The sequence below is a fragment of the Vicia villosa genome, linkage group LG1 (genome assembly GCF_029867415.1).
Source record: "Vicia villosa cultivar HV-30 ecotype Madison, WI linkage group LG1, Vvil1.0, whole genome shotgun sequence".
NCBI classification, from domain to species: Eukaryota; Viridiplantae; Streptophyta; class Magnoliopsida; order Fabales; family Fabaceae; genus Vicia; species Vicia villosa.
The window spans coordinates 169,052,021-169,072,632 of record NC_081180.1 but is presented as its reverse complement, the minus strand read 5'-3'; the positions used below and the strand labels follow the sequence as shown (position 1 = coordinate 169,072,632).

At 40.3% G+C, this 20,612-nt stretch overlaps 2 protein-coding genes across 2 annotated transcripts; both read right to left on the bottom strand.

Annotated features, from left to right (window-relative positions):
• Positions 1-3,010: 3,010 nt before the first annotated feature.
• Positions 3,011-4,783, bottom strand: LOC131659259 (uncharacterized). Its single transcript, XM_058928472.1, has 2 exons — positions 3,955-4,783; positions 3,011-3,861 (listed from the first exon to the last, which is right to left on the bottom strand). The coding sequence occupies exons 1-2, from the start codon at positions 4,781-4,783 to the stop codon at positions 3,011-3,013; spliced, it is 1,680 nt and encodes a 559-aa protein (XP_058784455.1).
• A 2,826-nt stretch (positions 4,784-7,609) lies between these two features.
• On the bottom strand, positions 7,610-11,306 carry LOC131659250 (uncharacterized). The gene is made up of 3 exons (XM_058928464.1): positions 10,428-11,306; positions 10,232-10,331; positions 7,610-7,668 (listed from the first exon to the last, which is right to left on the bottom strand). Exons 1-3 carry the CDS (start codon positions 11,304-11,306, stop codon positions 7,610-7,612), a joined length of 1,038 nt encoding a protein of 345 aa, XP_058784447.1.
• Positions 11,307-20,612: the final 9,306 nt, after the last annotated feature.

The following is a 20,612-nucleotide window of genomic DNA, read 5'->3' as shown; positions in this document are numbered from 1 at the left end:
AACCCCATCCATACTCAGCTTAAACAAAGTAGCTTTGGGCATCACATTAAGGGAAGATCCAGTATCAATAAGAACTCGAGATAACACAGTATCCAAGCACCTTATGGAGATATGCAACGCCTTGTTGTGTGCTCTGCCCTCAGGTGGAAGTTCATCATCACAAAAGCCCAAACAATTACCAGCAGCAATATTGGTCACAACCCCTTCAAACTGAGGTACAGTAATGTCTTGAGTAACATGAGCGGAAGCCAGGATCTTCATCAGAGCGTCACGGTGAGCTTCTGAGTGCACCAAAAGAGACAAGATGGAGATCTTAGCATGAGTTTGGTCAAGTTGATCAATCACCTTGTAATCACTTTTCTTAATAATTCTCAGAAGTTGTTCAGCGTCTTGTGCAGTATGGGGCTCAGGAGGATCAACAACAACTTGCTTCCCCTTTGTCTGTGCATTAACATCCTTGTTGGTCTCTTTGGGAGGGGGAGACGGAGCAGCAAAGATTCGACCACTACGAGTGATGCCACTAGTTCCAGCAATGTTAGTGACATTCGAATTACCCACTGGAGGACAATCATGCTTTTTCCCTCGAATATACACAGCATTATAACTCCAAGGAACAACCTTAGAATCAACCAACAAAGAGGGAGCAGGAGATAGAGTCTGAGGAGCTTGGGGACGGATGACCAGAGGAGTATTCGGAGTCTGAATAACCAATGGAGTACTCGGAGTTTGAATAATCAAAGGAGTGCTTTGGGCTTTTGTCATATCAGCAGGATAGTAAGGAATCTCTAGAACAGCCACCTCTTCATCAGGAATAACTCTTTCTACTCTAATGACACCTTCATCCATAAGCTTTTGAATCTCATCCCTCAACCTGGCACATTCCTCTGGATTAGAAGAACATTGTAAACAGAAGTCATGTAGTTCACACAAAACCCCTTGTTGCACGAGAAGTTCTCTGACAGTTGCAAGCGGCATCTTAACCTCATTAACATCAGTTACCAGGATCTGTTCGCCACACAATTCAACAGCATTGGTCGTACCTGCGTGGGGAGGCATAGGATTATTCTGCACATTATGACCAGTAAGAGCGAACGAGATAAGCTTGTCATCGAGGAGATCCTGAACTTTGTACTTTAATGCTCTACACTTTTCAATCGTATGGCCTGGAGCACCTGAATGAAACTCACAACGAGCATTAGCATCATATCTTGGAGGAAGAGGACTAGGTGGAGGACCCATCTCACGGAGTTGCACCAACTGACCAGCAAGCAATTGAGGAAGAAGCTGGGCGTATGGCATCGGAATCGGATCTATACGCCTTTTAGGGTATCTTTGCCTTTGTGGAGCTCTTTGACCTTGAGGCCTGGGATTTTGTTGATGATTCTGAGGGGCAATAACTTGTTGTGGGATGAAAGGCTGTTGAGGTGCCACCCATGGTTGTGGAAGTGCAGCAGCGTACGCCTGAGGGACATACGGATTGGGAACAGCATAAGGAATTGGGTAGTAAGGAGGTGGAACAGCAGAGTATACAGGAGCTCAACCTTGGTCAACTGAAGCAGTGCTGGTTTCACCTTCTTTCTTCTTCACAAATCCGGAGTATGGCTTTTTACCATTGCCATTAGAATTGCTAGGACTAGTAACACCATGAATGGTACCAGCTTTAACACAATTCTCAACCTGTTCACCAATGATGACCACATCTGAGAAAGAAGGAGAAGTATTGCTGACCATGTGCTAAAGGTACGGCCCTTTCAGAGTACCCATAAACAGATCAATCAATTTGCGTTCGAGGATAGGAGGTTGAACTCGAGCAGCAAGTTCGCGCCACCTCTGGGCGTATTCTTTGAAAGATTCTTCAGACTTTTGTGCCATATTTTGAAGCTGGGCGCGGCTGGGAGCCATAACAGTGTTATAGTGGTATTGTTTCAAGAAGGCATCAACAAGTTCTCCCCAAGTACTAACATTAGCCCTCTCAAGTTTCATATACCACTCCAACGGGGCTCCAGTGAGACTATCCTGAAAGAAGTGCATGAGCAATGGTTCATTCTCAGCATGAGCGGCCATCTTACGGTAGTAGGAACGAAGGTGAGTCTCTGGGCAGGTGACCCCCTTGTACTTATCGAAATCTGGCACCTTAAATTTTGGGGGAATAACAATCCCAGGTACCAGGCACAAAGCAGCAGTGTTGAAACTTGAAGTTTTAGCAAATTCAATGGCCTTAAGGCGCTCCTCCAGAGCCTGGTACGTCTTAGCAGTTTCGGTCAACTCAGTGGTAAGATCATGGTCAAGATCAATAACATCGTGGTGATCGTCCACCAATTTCGGTACCCCATCAACAAGAATCTCTTTAGGTTTTGTCCCTCCATCGGTAGCAGGGGTAGGGACCTCTTTGGTCAGATTAGCGACGCTCTTCCTGAGCTCATCTTGTCCTTGAACGACGGCATGGAGGGTTTCCATGAGTTGGGTCATTCTATCCCCCATGACATCCATATCCCTACGGAGGGCAGCTTGATTCTGTTCGAAGTGGTCCATGATCCTTTTCTGATTGTTCCTGGTACGGTATGGATGTAAGGAAATCAGCTTTGTCGTTGAAGCAGAAATATGTTGCTGAAAGGGACCCCAATTAGTTTCTTGTACAATAACCTGAAAATGCAATATGATAATGTGAATGTATGAGTGCATGTGTGCGTATGACGTGATGTGCCATTTTCAGAGTATCCAAGATTTTAATATTGATCTAGAATAGGTAACAACGTGATAGAGGACAAGCATTAAGAGAAACAAAGGAACTAGTTCTTTTTCATTCATAACAGGAATTTAAACTTGGGCGAGACCATACATCAACAAGATAGTTCAACAAGGAAAAATAAAGGACCCCATCCAACAAGTCTGGTGGTGGTCAAGACATACAGACTCAACATCAATCCATCTGAGTATAAAATAGAGGTCCTCCTTGTCTGAACTGCTCATCACTCCACTTCTTGGTTTCATCAAACAGTATCTTGGTTGCCTACCTATCTCTTCCTTTGACGAAGCTTTGGATTACCACGTCCTTTCGGAATAACTGCCCATCTAGATTCTTGCAGCACTCCCTAAGTTCGTCACATCCTTTACATTCTAGGAGATAAGCCTTCTCAGGTGCATTCTCCACACCCATCATTTGATCTTTGAGCTTGGCATTCTCTTCTGTTAGTCGGGTGGTACGGAGGTGACTTCCTTTCAACTGAGTCTCAACTGCTATTCTTTGGGTGGTCTCTTCTTCCAGTTTCTTTTTCTGACTCTTCACTTCAGCTCTAGCCTCCCTTTCTATCTTGAGTTTATAAGCCTTCAAGTATTCTCTATACTCTCGCTTGAGTTTCTCTTCTGCCTCTTTTATGGCCCCTTTTATGATCTTCTGGTGATCCTCAACAACAACAGTAGTATCTCTTTCACCTTTTTCCGTTCTAGCCTTCTTTTGAACTCTGGAAGATCCTCCCTTCAGCATTTTGGCTTCGTGTGTCAACTCAGTCTTTTCCTGGTCTACAAGATAATGTTTTAGTTGCGTATCTGACCTCTTTTCGTGCAATTGGGTGCTTTCCATATCTACTTGGATACAATTCTCAGTAGGCATAGCGGTAGTTAGAACCTCAGGTGGTTGTTCGTACAATGGGTTAACCTTCGGGAAAGGGAACAGGCGATCTTTAACTCTATCTTTGACCCAATCTGTATAGGCTTGTTTGGCAACGGCATTTTTCTCACCTAGGGAAGTCTGATCATCTGTATGGATGTTGTCCCAGGCGCTCCTCACTTTTTCTAGACCCTTTGGATCAGTCCCCTTCTCAAAGCAAACAGATTCGAATATCTCTTTGTCCAAAGGCTTGTCTTCAAGTGCAAAACCCAACTGACGTAGCGCTAGCTTAGGATTATAATTGATAACACCTTTCGTTCCTATGAGGGGAACGTTGTCAAAAATACCACAACTAGTTATAACTTCCTCTATGCCCATTCCGATAGGACACCAGACAATGTCATTTGCAGTAAGCCCCATGATCCTTTGAGGCCATTTCTGTGAGTCTTTCATCGTAACAAACGGCCCAATTTTAGGCAAGTGTGAAGTGAACCACTCATATAGCAACGGTAAACAACCCCCAACTGATCCTTTCTTCCCATACCTGGAATGAATGGTATAATAAGTATCTCCTAAAAGAGTGGGCACAGGATTTTGATCCATGAAGAGACAAACAATAGTTAGATCGACAAAATTAGGGATATTCGGGAACAACACCAAACCATAGATCATAACGGCTAGGAGAGCGTTGAATTCTTTCCATTTCTTCTCAACAGCAAGGGCGTCGGCCTTCTTTATCAGAAATTTCACATGGAATCCGTGGGTTCCACCATTAGGCTTCCAATTACCTGTAACGTCCTTCATGCTCAAATAAAGAGCACCAGCAATTCGGTCCATTTTTGGCTTCTCAGGTACACATACAAAAGGGATTTTACGTTGAACCTTAATCTTGAGAATGCCAGCATACTCTTCAAGGGTAGGAGGCAGTTGATAGTCACGAAAGGTGAAACAGCGTAGCTCAAAATCATAGAACTGAAGAAGCGTGTATAGAGCCCATTCATCAACGTGAGAAGTCAACATGTACAAGATATGGCCATACGTCTTCCTAAACTCATCCAAGTTATGCCCAGTAACTAAAGTGCTCAACTGAATCAGATGTGTCATATCCTCACGGAAGAAACTGCAAGTGAATGTACGCTTAGTAGCCTCTTTGGTAGCGGTCACGTTGTTAGCCATCCTGGATGAAAAGTAATAACCTCAGATACCCTGAAAAATGGCATGCATATGAGAAATAATACTATTTTTTCTTCTTTTCTTTTTTTTTTTATCTTTTTTTTATTACATCTCTTCTTCTCTTTTTTTTTTTTTGGAAATTAAATATGCCATGATGAAAATGATGCAATGGAGATTCTCCCAACATGAGAGAGTTGTTGTGTTGTCTCTGAGCAGAATCGGATGTCATAAGATCAAAGGTCCGACATCGGTACCACACAGCCATAAGAACAATAATCACCAACAGAACAGAATAGTCACCAACGGTACCTGTCATGTATATCCCCACTCACAGGTGAATCTAGGCCAGGGTAAGGTCATGAAACGCAGTATACGGTCCGCCCGAAGGTAAGCATCATCACATCACGGATGCGGGTGACAATAATACCTCCGTTTGAAACCACTACTCTGCTCGTGGTCACATAATCCATCCCGAGACGTACACCTCGAGACAAACCATGCTCCCACTCTATCCTAGGGTTCCTATGGTTCACACGTAGCCTGGGTATTGGGCCTTTTACCTCGTAGGATCATCCCACCCAACCTGCAAACAGAGAAAATATGTGGCCCCCACGGGGACCCATAATATAGTCCAGATACATGCGGAAAGTAAACATGATATGCAAGCAGGAAATAAACATGATATGCAAGCATATATACAGGATGAAAACATATAATCAAACAAATAAACACCCAACAAAAGAAACAAACAAAGGCTAGGATCGACTCGCTAAGAATGGACCAGCACAGGTCTATCACATCCCCAGCAGAGTCGCCAGCTGTCGCACGCTCGCGAAAAATGAACAGAGTTGCCACTAATATATTTATCCCATAAGGGAAAGGAATATCAGAAAACCTAGCAAAGGAAGGAATAGGGTCTTGCGACCAGAGAATCTAGGTACGGGAGTCGGTTAGGCGAGGGGAAGGTACTAGCACCCCTCACGCCCATCGTACTCGATGGTATCCACCTATGTTTGTTTCTATCTAAAGGGTGTGTACTATGTCTATGTCTATATGAGAATGAGTGCAGAATGTAGGGAAAAAGAATTGTACTCGCACGGGCCGTACCCCGCTGCCTACTTATCCTTTTCAGGAATCAGAGTTACCGTAGCTCGGCTCAAGATTTTCTGTTTGTTTTGTGTTTTTTAGTTGGGCGGGGTTAACGTTCGCGCTCTTGCATAAGGGGACGACCTACGATGCGATCGAGCGGAAATAACATTGCCCTTAGGTGCCAACGAGGCAAAAGAAAAAGAAATGATTGGTTTGTGTCTTTTAGGGTAGATGAGTGATGAACAGTTCCCAATACCGGGTCACTCACCACTTTCTCTACTTTGTTTTAATTTGAACTATTGTTAGGTGTTTTAAGTGTTTTTGGCTGAATATTTTTTAAGGGGAATTTGTTTGCGATTCGAATCACATAAAAGTGTATAACGGTAGAGAGACAGATTAGGAAATGAATCCCACTCATCTCTCTTCCATTATATAGTGTTCGAGAAACAGATTAGGGAATGAATCCCACTCATTTCTCTCCCACTAAGCGATTAAGAAACAGATTAGGGAATAAATCCCACTCATTTCCTATAGCGATCGAGAAACAGATTAGGGAATGAATCCCACTCATTTCTCTCCCACTAAACGATTAAGAAACAGATTAGGGAATAAATCCCACTCATTTCTTATAGCGATCGAGAAACAGATTAGGGAATGAATCCCACTCATTTCTCTCCCACTAAGCGATTAAGAAACAGATTAGGGAATAAATCCCACTCATTTCTTACTCACTATTAGTAAAGTGTGATTCGCGTCTTCTGTTTATTAAGTGTTTTAAAAGTTGAAAAGAAAAAAGAATGCAATAAGGAACTAATCCTAAATTCTAATCTAAGTTGTCTATACAAGGGAATCAAAATAATAAAAGAACTATACACTTTATTTAAAGGAAAAAACTATACATGGAATAGGTAAAGGAAAATCAATATGCGACAAATAAAATTGAGAACTATAGCAAACAAAATTGCATTCACAAACACACATACATCGATTAGTTCTAAAAAAATCGAAACTAAAATTAATTCCTAAGTCTATTAAAGAATTATTTACAAAGAAGTGTTAATCAAAGAAAATTCAAACATATTGTAAAGAAAAAGATTTATTAAAAGTATCAAAACAATTAGAAAAAAACAACAAAAAACAAGCCAATTATTCACAATATCTAAGCTATCTACACATTGATTTTATGCATTTTTTATTTGATTTAAAATTAGAATTATGAGCTAAAAAAATAAAAAAATAAAAGCAAAACAAAGATTGAAATGAAAATCTAAACTGCAGGAGGTGTATTAGTGATTTTATAATGAACTAAAACTAGTTATAGGCAAAAAACCGGGCCTGATTCAGGGGGTGGGGAGAGCATTAGCGTTCAGGCCCAGATTCAACGAGCTACAGGTGCATTAGCAGATTATGGGTGTAATCTAGAAACAGGAAGGGTCCAAAGCGCGTATGGCCCAGCAACCAACAAACCACTCTATTTCATTTTTGTTTCATTTATTTACTCAGCATTTATCTCTTATGACTCAACATGCATTTATTTACACTATGGTTTTTATTCCGTTAAATCGTGACATACAAATATCAATTGGTCATGGTGTTTTTTAAATGAGTAAGGACAAAAACTAAACACCAGCCAGTCACCTCATGCCAGCACATCATACAATGATTGAAATAAAACAAAACTTAACAAAATAATGGGAAGGGAGCCAATGGGAGCGAGCCACGTTGGCGAAACGGAAAAACTCAAGGGCGAGGGTTGGCGGCCGGAGATGACTTCTGGTCATCTTCTCCGGCGATAGGTCCTACCGAAATAACGCTAATTTCCCAGAAATGTTAAAAGTTAACGCCTTTCAACTCGGAATCAAGTGCTGGTCATGGATCTACTCTTAGATTCTTCTAATTCCATCTCTATTCTCAAAACCGAGGCCATCTCTAAAGCCCTAACATGAGCAATATCCACCAAAACACACAATACAACTACCAGTGCATTCCAAAACATATGCTTATTTCAAGAACAAGGTCCACATTCCGGAAAACTCACATTCATATAATGGACTCAAGTGTTCAAATTCATAAAATAATGCACGCATCATCATCATCAATTTAACCAGCTACACTTATATGCTCTAAAATGTTGAGAGATTAGAAGCATACCTGGAATGAATCTTGATTCACGTAGAGGAAAAATTCACTGCTTCCCCTTGAATATGTGAAGCTTAACGATGAGAACCTCGAGAAGATCTTCTTTCGATGAGTTTGAGGTGAATCAGAGCCGTATCTCACATTCAATCTTGGAACGAACGCTCAGGAGCCAACAGTGATAGAGACCATAGTGATTCCATGAAGATGACGGGTCAAATAGTGTGAGAATGAAGGTAAAGATGATTCAGTGATAGAGAGAGAAGGTTGGTTTTGTGAAGATCAATGGAGGTAGAAGATGATGAAGGTAAGAGAGAGATGAAGATGGTTGCGGAGGGTTGTTGGCGGTAGTTACAAAATCAGTTACGGTTGTTGAGGGTGGAGAGAAAACGGAGAGAGTATCCGAATGAGAAGAGAGAGAGAGAGTGGAGAAAAAAAGGTGAGGTGTGTTTGTGAAACTGAGAAAACTGAAACGTGGACCCTCAGCTATGAAGAGATTTTGGTATTTATATGGTGAGTGAGGTTGCATGGAGTGCATGGTGTGTTTGGTTGTAGCGAATTCTTCCCACAAGCTTAATGAGCACGTTTTCTATATTTTCAGCGAGCTTCTTATTGCTTTTCATGTATGCAGATCTGTCTTGGTTAATTGGAGTAGTGTATGTGTATGCCATGCTTCTTATTCCATGTTGCATCCTTGACTTTGTGTTTGTATAGGTCTCTTAATAGACTACCATTTTATCCAAGTTTAAGCTCAATGTAAAGGTGGAATGGAGGAAAGAAGGAATGGTGTTAATGAGTCTTTGAAATAGGGCACATACCTCATTCAAACTTGCACTTGAATATGATGATGCACAACTGAAGGTGGCTGCGCGTGCGTGACCTAATTTTGGCTTGTAGCCTTGGCAAGACATGACTTGGTCAGGGAGCAACTTTGAGTCTTCTTACTTTGACCGATACATGACCAACTACTACACTTTGTGGCTTATTGAAAAGAGGGCATGGAAAGGAGTAGATTGATATCACATTTGAATCAAGTGGATGCTTCTGATTCTTTAAGACTAGATGCAAAGATGGCCTACCACATGTTTGTATAAATGCTGCGCGCGCGACATGTTTCTTGGCCTGGCCAGATGCGCCATATGGGCTTTGCGAGGACGCCACTTTGAAGACTCATAACTGATTCATTATTCACTCAATAGGCTTGGTCCTTGTTTCATTATGTAAAGGGCATGGAGGAGAGTAGAATCATACCAAGTTTGGGTTCATAGGACACCTGTAGAGCTCAAGAAATTGGTTCCAATATGGCACGCCATGTGTTTGACATAATGCTTACGCGTGCCCAGATATTTGCCCAGCTTTATGACTTGATTCAAATGAAAACCCTCAACTTCACACCTTGATAACTCTTTAACCAAGCTTCAAATGGAAAAGTGTCTAACTACAAAGTTATTCCCCTCCATTAGAGGAACAATTTTGATGTTGGAAATTTCTCCAAAAAATGTCATTTGCCACGTGTAAACTTATGGTGAAGTGGACTGTTCATCAAGCTTTTAAGAGCCAAAATAATTTCTAAGTATGAAAATTTCCATTTTGATTTTTTCTATTTTTGGCACCTTTTGTCGAACTCTCGATTTTATCCGTTCTTTGACTTTTCTTGATCGATTTTCCACCAAAAGTCAATATTTGAGTGATTGACCCGATTTTGACTCAAAAGTCAACTGTTCTGGTTTTTCTTCCGACCTTAATGAAATTCCCAATTAATCAGCTTCTAACCAATGGAAATCAACTGAACGCCTCCACACGGTCATCATACCATCTTTTTTTCATAAAATCAGCTCTTGATCAATGTGTCGACCAAAAAGTCAACTGTGTTGACTTTGGTCAAGAAACCCTAATTCAGGGTAATCAGATAAATAACAAACTTGTGCTTCCTAACCAATGCTTTGAATTGAAGGTGGGAGAACCCTGATTCAAGAAAGCCCTCAGAAGGATGATGCCATAGGACCAGACCTCAAATCCTTATATTTGATCAGAAATTCTCTGTACCAGGAACCTCTTCTCTTGCCACCTTTTAGAACAGTAACCATGATATGAATGCATGAATTAGGCCATGACCTAAATGATGTATGCTTATGGATTGTGAGCCAAATAAATAAGGGTAGGACAAATTTGGGGTATGACAGGGGGCAACGAGTGTCCGAAGATTTCTGAGAAAGAAACCCCGACCTCCAGCAGTTTTTCCTTCCACAAGAGCGAACGCAATAGGAAAAATGTTACTATTTCCATCTTGTGCCACAACCATCAACAAGGTCCTCTTATATTTTCTCTACAACCAAGTTCCATCTATTTGAAGAATTGGTTTGCAATAGACAAATCCTTGAACACATGGGAGGAAAGCCCAGAAAAGCCTGTGGAATATCACATTTCCTTGAAGGCACGTTCTGTCTGGAGATTGCGCCGGAAGGGTCTCTAAAATAGTAACGGTTCCAGGAGCATAAATTTGAAGCGCAAATAAGAAACATGGAAGTTGTTTGTACGAATCCTCCCAATTGCCATACACAAATTCAATCGCTTTAGTCTTCGCCAGCCACGCCTTTCTATAAGATGGAGTGTAATTGTACGTTGCAACGATATGAGAGACTATCGTTTTCACCTTTACTGACGGATCTTTGTCTACTAGAGGCAAGATTTCTTGACATATAATATCATAGCTTAGCTTACGGTGATCTTGGGAAACATTTGTGTTAACACATGTGTGATCTTGGGAAATAGAACATATCACCCATGAATCACTTCTCTTCCTGTATGATGCAGCCAACATTAATCCACAATCAGGGTTTCTACACTTAATTTTGTAACTCTCATCGTTGGCGCGATCAACTTTAAAATCAACATTGTTTGCCATATGAAATCTTTTTATGGCCATGATACATTCCTCCCTTGAACGAAATTTGTCTCCTTCTTTTAACCGTGCATCTGTTTGAGTGTATGGATCATAGAAAATATCAAAGGATGGTTCATCCCCATCCAAGTTCAAGTTCCTCATGTGCGCTGGAGGCATATGCACTTGATCTGGTGGCACAACAACATCTTGTTCGTTTTCAGATTCCTCGTTGACCAAGTGATCAACTTCTATTTCCGGTTCTTCTTCTTCTTCTTCATCTACGACGTCGACCTCTGCTTGCTCGTCGACCATTGAATTAATGACTTGTGACTCCACCAATTGTGAGGGTTGAACTTCTGGTAGAGTAACATACAACTCTATGGACTCGTAACCAGAATACTCATGATTGGCAAACATATTCTGCAGGTCTTCATCATCTTTGACCTCAACTTGGATAAACTTGATCGAGTTGTTCCCACGAAGAAATCGATATTGGTAAAAAATTTGGAATACATCACCCAGTGCAAGCTTCGTCTCTAATCTCTTTTTGAAGTAACTGAAATTTTCTTTTCTGCTTAAAGAAAACCGTGTAACCTTGGTGTTTCTAAACAGAAAACCAACTTCTTCATTGACTTAGGTCTCGTCAAAAACATGAGCGTTGATAATATATTGTGGAGAGGCCATTGTTGAGTATGTAATGACATGTGTAATGTTTCACATTAGTGGCTTCCCTTATATAGACGAACAATTGGTGAACCCTAAAAAAAATTATTTGTAATATGGTTACTGTACACTCACATGTGTAATGTATTTGATGAGATGCATGTCTGTATCGTCATAGACGTGTATAGTTGATTTGAGGTATGCATGACATTGTTGCTCAGTCAACTTGACCAGACACAGCCATACTGAATTGCGCATACTGTACACTAATTATTTTCGGTCATACTGAGTTACGTATTCAAACAGCAAACCCTATGAGAGAAAAAACAAAAAAAAATTATTTGAAATCTGCTTACTGTACACTCACATGCAGAAAAAGTTGATGAAAAATGAATGCCTGTATTGTCACAGACGTGTACAGTTGATTTGAGGTATGCATGACATTGTTGCACAGTGGACTTGACCAAACACAACCATACTGAGTTGCGCATACTGTACAATAATTATTTTCAGTTATACTGAGTACGTATTCAAACAGAAAACCATAGCAGAGAAAAAACAAAAACAAAACTGTAACAAGTAGGCGCCACCTGGGGTAGCGCATTAGACCAGTTTTTCCCTAATTCTTGCACTATGGCGCCACCTGGGGTGGCGCATATGTAGAAAAAGTGGTCCCCATGCGAAAATCCTAATTTCGCCTATTCTTATGCATGCATGTGACCTACCTGCAACATGAAGTCTATCATACATGCATGCGACCCTATACCTACACCATGCAAACTATCCTGACAAGAAGGAAACCCTATTCTGCAGACTACACTTAGCCCTGCACAAAACACTGTATGCATGCACGCCTAGTCTATTGCACGTGACCCCTATTTTATAACTTTATACATCTGAATGCATGTGAACCCTATTTTATTACTTTAATAAATGTATCACATGCATGCTCGCCACTTGGTTGTCATGCAATAGACATCATCATCAGCCATCCCCTCAATAAATACTCTGATAGAAAATTCATTTTTTCACCAACATTTCATCTATCATCTTCACATACACTTATATTTTTCAATTTCGCATCAAGTTTCAGAGTTCTTAAAAATGGCCCAACTTCTAACCTTGGGTGAAAAGCACAGAGGAACTAGGGCGAACCTGGAGACATTCGTAAGTTCATACTTATTTTCTTCTAACCATATATACTTATATGATCTCCATATTAATTTATTTATACGTGCTTTTTAGGATGTCCAGCGATTCCGTTGTCGTTCTCACACCTATGTTGAACCTGACGAGAGGATTGTTCCGTATCTACAAGCATGTGGCTTCGAACATGTCATCAAAATTGACAAAAATACCATCGACCAAAAATTCATACTTGCTTTACAAGAGCGATGGAGGCCTGAAACCCACACGTTTCATCTTCCAACAGGCGAGTGTACAATAACTCTGGAGGATGTCTATATGTGTCTTGGTCTGCCCATTGATGGGAAGGCTGTTAATGGAAGTGTTCAACATGCAAATGAACTATGTGAGAAGGTGTTGGGAAAGGACCTGATTGTGACGGTTCAAGGTTCAAGAGGCCAGGGTATCAGTCTAGCTTCCCTTAGAGATTATTATGACGAACTTCACTTGGATGACAACTCTACCGAGGAGCAAATTTTCCTTAAAAATAAGGTTTATATCATGTTGATGTTTGGTAACCTCTTATTTCCAGAGTCGACAGGTAACACTGTCAACTTTTTTATTTAAGTCTATTTGATAGCATCAGCAAAATCAGAAAGTATAGTTGGGGGTCTGCCGTTTTGGCCATGTTATATCAATCTCTTTATAAGAATGCATACGCCGACACTTGCACATTCTATGGATGCGCGTTCCTTCTACAAGTATGGGGCTGGTGGAGAATGCCAACACTATCCTCTACAGGCAGGGACAACTACATGTTCCCTTATGCAACAAGGTAAGTCTTTTTCAATTTGCTAACTCTCTTTTAGAAAAAAATTTGAAATAACATGTTTGCTTTTTTTTTTGTTATAGGTTTCGTGGTCCTCGGTTGAATTACAACAGGAATCCGAGGAGGAATATAATATTGTATCGGCAACTATTGGATCACCTCCAAGCTCAAGATGTTTTACCACTAAAATTTTTTATGATGCGTATATATGTATTACAAACCATCTTCTTTTTAATAATATATTATATTCTTTTTTCCTATGCAGTTTAATTGGAGACCATACTTGGTGTTAGAACATGAGCCCAACGATCGTGACCAAGAAGTTTGGACTGCAATGACACCTATCATAAGGTTCAACATTATGGAGATGCCCCATGCTGACCGTGTGAGACTCCAATTTGGCATGCATCAACCGATCCCGGATCCCCCACTGATTTGGGTTGTTGGCATCTCAAAAGAGTGAATCACCAATGGGATCACCAAGATTATCGATCATTCGCACTTGAATTTTGTGACATGTGGAAGCAGCGCCGCCGCCATCTGCTCCAATTCCCCGTTGCCCAAATCTCGATGTATCCAATTGAAGATTACATGAATTGGTATAGATCAGTCACAACCCCTGAAATATATGTGTCCGAACCTTACTACTTACACGACCCCCGTCAACAACAATACAACCAACAACCACCCCAACAACGCCAACAACGTCAACCAAGCCAACCAAGCCAACATAACTTTCACCAAAAACAGTACCAACACCATCAGACCTCCGAACACCCTTACCGTGAAGAGTATCAAACAACGCCAATGCCCTACCAAAATCAACCCATCCAACAACATTCACGGGGCTTCACCCAACCGCACCACGACGCGGGCCCCTCCACTAGGAAACCCATCCAACATCACTCATGGGGCTTCACCCAACAGCACCACGACGCGGGCCCCTCCACCAGGCAATCCAGCCCCGACATGGGCCCAGAAGACGAATACGACCCAAACGAGCCAATGATCACGCAATCGTCACTTTACCATAGCTCCAAACAATCACAACACCAACAATATGGCTACACCACACCCCAACAAACAATGCCTTTTTTCCAAGGCAACTCAAGGCTGGGTTTTACCGACCATACGAGGCGACCCCCACCGCCACGACCAATCTTTGAGGGCATGGGGACCCGACTATTTGACACTAGGATTGAAGACTACATGTCCAATGAGCGCATGGAGGGGCTAATCCGAGGCCCACCTACCCAAACACAACGAAAACAACCAAGGACTAGGGGGGTCGTTGACCACCTTCCCAACGGATCCGAACAACGCCTTCTTGCGGAACTGACGGTCATAAGGTCATGATTAGAATAATTTTAATGTTTTTTAAAAATGTATCCCTGTATTACCCGTATTTGTAATGTTTTTCCCGTATTTGTAATGTTTTTCCCGTATTTCCCGCTTTTCTCGTATTTGTAATGTTTTTTTTTCCGTATTTCTAGTTGTAATGCTTCGTCTTATATCATTAAACACTATTCCCGCACGTTTAATTATTTTTTTAGTAGTTTTTTTTTAAAAAAATGCTCAAAAAAAATCAAAAAAAAATAGGGACACGCATTGGCGCCACCTGAGGTGGCTTAAAGAGTTTTCCTAGCACTAAGGCGCCACCCCAGGTGGCGCATATGAACAACATTTACAACAATGGCGCCATGGGAGGTGGCTCCTATGTGTAGGGCACCTCCCAAACCTGGTCACCCAGGTAATTTCTTCTAAAACCTAGTTTTTTTGGTAATTTTTTTTTAAAGTTAGTTATTTGCATTTTTTTTCTCATAATGTTCATTTCAAATTTTAGATTTTCTCTCCTGTACTGTTGTGAAGGGTCACCCCGTGTACATTTTTTTTTTGTTCTATCCAATTTTGCGATGAGTTACATCTCATACATTGGTTTTTATTTTTGGTTTTTGCATTGCGAGGAATTTAACGCCAAACAATATAAGATTTTTTGTAAGGAGTTTAACCCCTAAGAAATTTTCTTGGCTAGAAACACATTTCTTATATATATATATATATATATATATATATATATATATATATATATATATATATATATATATATGATACATTTTCGACCTTTTTTTTCTTGTCCTAAAAAGAATGAAGAGGACAGAACTTCTTTCACACTAGCTTCCAAGCGCACTCGAAGAATGTCCCAAACAACAACAAACTAAATCTGTTAGAACAAGATTTGTTCTGATCAATTATCTTAGTTTTGATGATAACAATAATATGAATTTTGCTTAAGATAATATGGTACTCTAATCCAATGCAATTTCCTTTTCAGGAAATATATAAAGAGTATGCATAATTCAGCGCTCAGAAGCTTTGTCTCAAAGGGTTCAGCATGCAACATCAGAACATGGTCTGGCAAGACATCAGAAGATGGTCGAAGCAGAATCAGAACATGGTTCTATGGAAGCATCAGAAGAACATGAGATCAGAAGCACTGAAGTTCTGATGGTATCACGCACAAAAGCACTTCAAGGTCAGAAGATCAGAAGATGCTTTGCACCAAGCTGTTTGACTCTGATGATATTCAAACATTGTATTCACAAACATCAGATCAGAAGGAAGTACAAGTGGCAAGCTACGCTGACTGACAAAAGGAACGTTAAAAGCTATTAAAGGCAACGTCAGTAGACACAGCGTGAACAAGGCTCGAGGTAGTTGACAAAAGCGTATAACATTAAATGCGATGCTGTACGGAACACGCAAAGCATTAAATGCACTCAACGGTCATCTTCTCCAACGCCTATAAATATGAAGTTCTGATGAGAAGCAAGGTTAACGATTCTGAAAAAAACAACTCATATTAACTTGCTGAAACTCTGTTCTATTCAAAGCTCAGAATCTTCATCTTCATCAAAGCTCACTACATTGCTGTTGTAATATATTAGTGAGATTAAGCTTAAACGTTAAGAGAAATATCACAGTTTGTGATTATAGCTTTTAAGAAGCAATTGTAATACTCTTAGAATTGATTACATTAAGTTGTAAGGAACTAGAGTGATCGTGTGGATCAGAATACTCTAGGAAGTCTTAGAGGTTATCTAAGCAGGTTGTAACTAGAGTGATCGTGTGGATCAGAATACTCTAGAAAGTCTTAGAGGGTATCTAAGCAGTTGTTCCTGGAGTGATCAGTGTGTGATCAGAAGACTCTGGAAGACTTAGTTGCTGACTAAGTGGAAAACCATTGTAATCCGTGCGATTAGTGGATTAAATCCTCAGTTGAGGTAAATCATCTCTGCGGGGGTGGACTGGAGTAGTTTAGTTAACAACGAACCAGGATAAAAATAACTGTGCAATTTATTTTTATCTGTCAAGTTTTTAAAGCTACACTTATTCAAACCCCCCCTTTCTAAGTGTTTTTCTATCCTTCAATTGGCATCAGAGCGCCGGTTCTAAGGTGCAAGCACTTAACCGTGTTTAGAAAAGATTCAGGAAGAGAAAAACGCTTCAGTAAAAGATGGCTGATGAAACTGCAAAGTCTACATCTACATCTGGCTCTGCTGAGCAACACAACGGTAACAATGGTTATACTAGACCGCCGGTATTTGATGGTGAAAACTTTGAATACTGGAAAGATAAACTGGAAAGTTACTTTCTTGGTCTAGATGGTGATCTATGGGATCTTCTGATGGATGGTTACAAACATCCGGTAAATGCCAGTGGCGTAAAGCTGACAAGGCAAGAAATGAGCGATGATCAGAAGAAGCTTTTCAGGAATCATCATAAATGCAGAACTGTTTTGCTGAATGCTATCTCTCATGCTGAGTATGAGAAGATATCTAACAGGGAAACGGCCTATGACATATATGAGTCCTTGAAGATGACTCATGAAGGAAATGCTCAAGTCAAGGAGACTAAAGCTCTCGCTTTAATCCAGAAGTATGAAGCCTTCAAGATGGAGGATGATGAAGACATTGAAAAGATGTTTTCAAGATTTCAAACTCTTACTGCTGGATTGAGAGTTCTTGACAAGGGATACACCAAGGCTGATCACGTAAAGAAGATCATCAGAAGCTTACCCAGAAGATGGGGTCCTATGGTGACTGCATTCAAGATTGCAAAGAATCTGAATGAAGTTTCTCTGGAAGAGCTTATCAGTGCCTTGAGAAGCCATGAAATAGAGCTGGACGCAAATGAGCCTCAAAAGAAAGGTAAGTCTATTGCATTAAAATCCAATATCAAGAAATGCACTAACGCTTTTCAGGCTAGAGAAGAAGATCCTGAAGAATCAGAATCTGAAGAAGAAGATGAACTGTCCTTGATCTCCAGAAGGCTAAATCAACTCTGGAAGAACAAGCAAAGGAAGTTCAGAGGCGTCAGAAGTTCAAAGAAATTTGAACGTGGAGAATCTTCTGATGACAGAAGATTTGACAAGAAGAAGGTCATGTGCTATGAATGCAATGAGCCTGGACACTTCAAGAATGAATGTCCAAAACTTCAGAAGGAAAATCCCAAGAAGAAGTTTCATAAGAAGAAAGGTCTTATGGCAACCTGGGATGAGTCAGAAGATGATTCAGACTCTGAAGATGAGCAGGCTAACTGTGCGCTGATGGCGACAGAAGATGACGGATCAGAATCTACATCAGAATCAGATTCTGAAGAGGTATTTTCTGAACTTACTAGAGATGAGTTAGTTTCCGGTTTAACTGAACTTCTGGAATTCAAGTCTCAGATTAGTCTCAAATACAAAGAGCTGAAAAAGCTATTTGAATTTGAAACAAAGAAGCTTGAGTTGGAGAATTCTGAATTAAAAGAAAAACTTTTAAAATTATCCAATAATGTTGGATCTCCTTCTGATTCAGAAAAATCCACTCCTAGTCTAAACCATATTCTGAAAGAATATGATTTAAGTTTCAGGAAGTTCTTATCTAGAAGTATTGGCAGAAGTCAGCTAGCTTCTATGATATATGCTGTGTCTGGAAACAAAAGAGTTGGCATTGGTTTTGAGGGTGAAACCCCATACAAACTTGAACCTGTTGATGAAATGAAATTCACATACAAGCCATTGTATGATCAGTTCAAGTATGGCCACTCCCATGATATTAGGCACACTTCACATGCTCAAAGTTTTCACATAACACACACCAAAAAGCATGTGACACAACCTAGGAAATATCATGAAACTCACACTAAAAATTATCATGCTGTTCCTCCTATTGCTTACAATGTTAAACCCAAGTTCAATCAGAACTTGAGAAAATCTAACAAGAAAGGACCCAAGAAAATGTGGGTACCTAAGGATAAGATTATTCCTATTGCAGATATCCTTGGCTGCAAAAAGGACAAAGCACAACATGTCGTGGTACCTGGACTCTGGATGCTCACGACACATGACAGGAAGAAGGTCTATGTTCCAAGACCTGGTGCTTAAGTCTGGAGGAGAAGTCAAGTTTGGAGGAGATCAGAAGGGCAAGATAATTGGCTCTGGAACTATAAAGTCTGGTAACTCTCCTTCCATTTCTAATGTACTTCTTGTAGAAGGATTAACACATAACCTCTTATCTATCAGTCAATTGAGTGACAATGGTTATGATATAATCTTTAATCAAAAGTCTTGCAAGGCTGTAAATCAGAAGGATGGCTCAATCCTATTTACAGGCAAGAGGAAGAACAACATTTATAAGACAGATCTGCAAGATCTTATGAGTCAGAAGGTGACTTGTCTTATGTCTGTTTCTGAAGAGCAGTGGGTCTGGCACAGAAGATTAGGTCATGCTAGTTTGAGAAAGATTTCTCAGATTAACAAACTGGATCTTGTCAGAGGACTCCCTAATCTGAAATTCAAATCAGATGCTCTTTGTGAAGCATGTCAGAAGGGCAAGTTCTCCAAACCTGCATTCAAGTCCAAGAATGTTGTTTCTACCTCAAGGCCATTAGAACTCTTGCACATTGATCTGTTTGGCCCAGTCAAAACAGCATCTGTCAGAGGGAAGAAATATGGATTAGTCATCGTAGATTATTATAGCCGCTGGACGTGGGTAAAATTCTTGAAACACAAGGATGAGTCTCATTCAGTGTTCTTTGATTTCTGCATTCAGATTCAATCTGAAAAAGAGTGTAAAATCATAAAGGTCAGAAGTGATCATGGTGGTGAATTTGAGAACAGATCCTTTGAAGAATTCTTCAAAGAAAATGGTATTGCCCATGATTTCTCTTGTCCTAGAACTCCACAGCAAAATGGAGTTGTAGAACGAAAGAATAGGACTCTGCAAGAAATGGCCAGAACCATGATCAATGAAACCAATATGGCTAAGCATTTCTGGGCAGAAGCAATAAACACTGCATGCTATATTCAGAATAGAATCTCTATCAGACCTATTCTAAATAAGACTCCTTATGAATTGTGGAAGAATAAAAAGCCCAACATTTCATATTTCCATCCTTTTGGATGTGTATGCTTTATTCTGAACACTAAAGATCATCTTGGTAAGTTTGATTCCAAAGCACAAAAATGTTTCCTTCTTGGATATTCTGAACGCTCAAAAGGCTACAGAGTATACAATACTGAAACATTGATTGTGGAAGAATCAATCAATATCAGGTTTGATGATAAGCTTGGTTCTGAAAAACCAAAGCAGTTTGATAATTTTGCAGATTGTGATATTGATATATCAGAAGTTGTTAAGCCAAGAAGCAACGCATTAGAAGCAGAGCTTCTCAGAAGCAAAGAATCTGAAGACCAAGTATCAGCTTCTCTGGAGAATCTAAGCATTTCTGAAGAACCATCTGTCAGAAGATCATCCAGACTCATCTCTGGTCATTCAGAAGATGTCAGTCTTGGAAAGAAGGATGATCCAATCAGAACAAGAGCATTCCTTAAGAACAATGCAGACTGTCAATTAGGTCTTGTATCTTTGATCGAGCCAACTTCTGTTGATCATGCTCTAGAAGATCCAGACTAGATAATTGCTATGCAAGAAGAACTGAATCAGTTTACAAGAAATGATGTTTGGGATCTTGTTCCTAGACCAGATGGATTCAATATAATCGGTACAAAATGGGTCTTCAGAAACAAGCTCAGTGAGAAAGGTGAAGTGGTAAGGAACAAA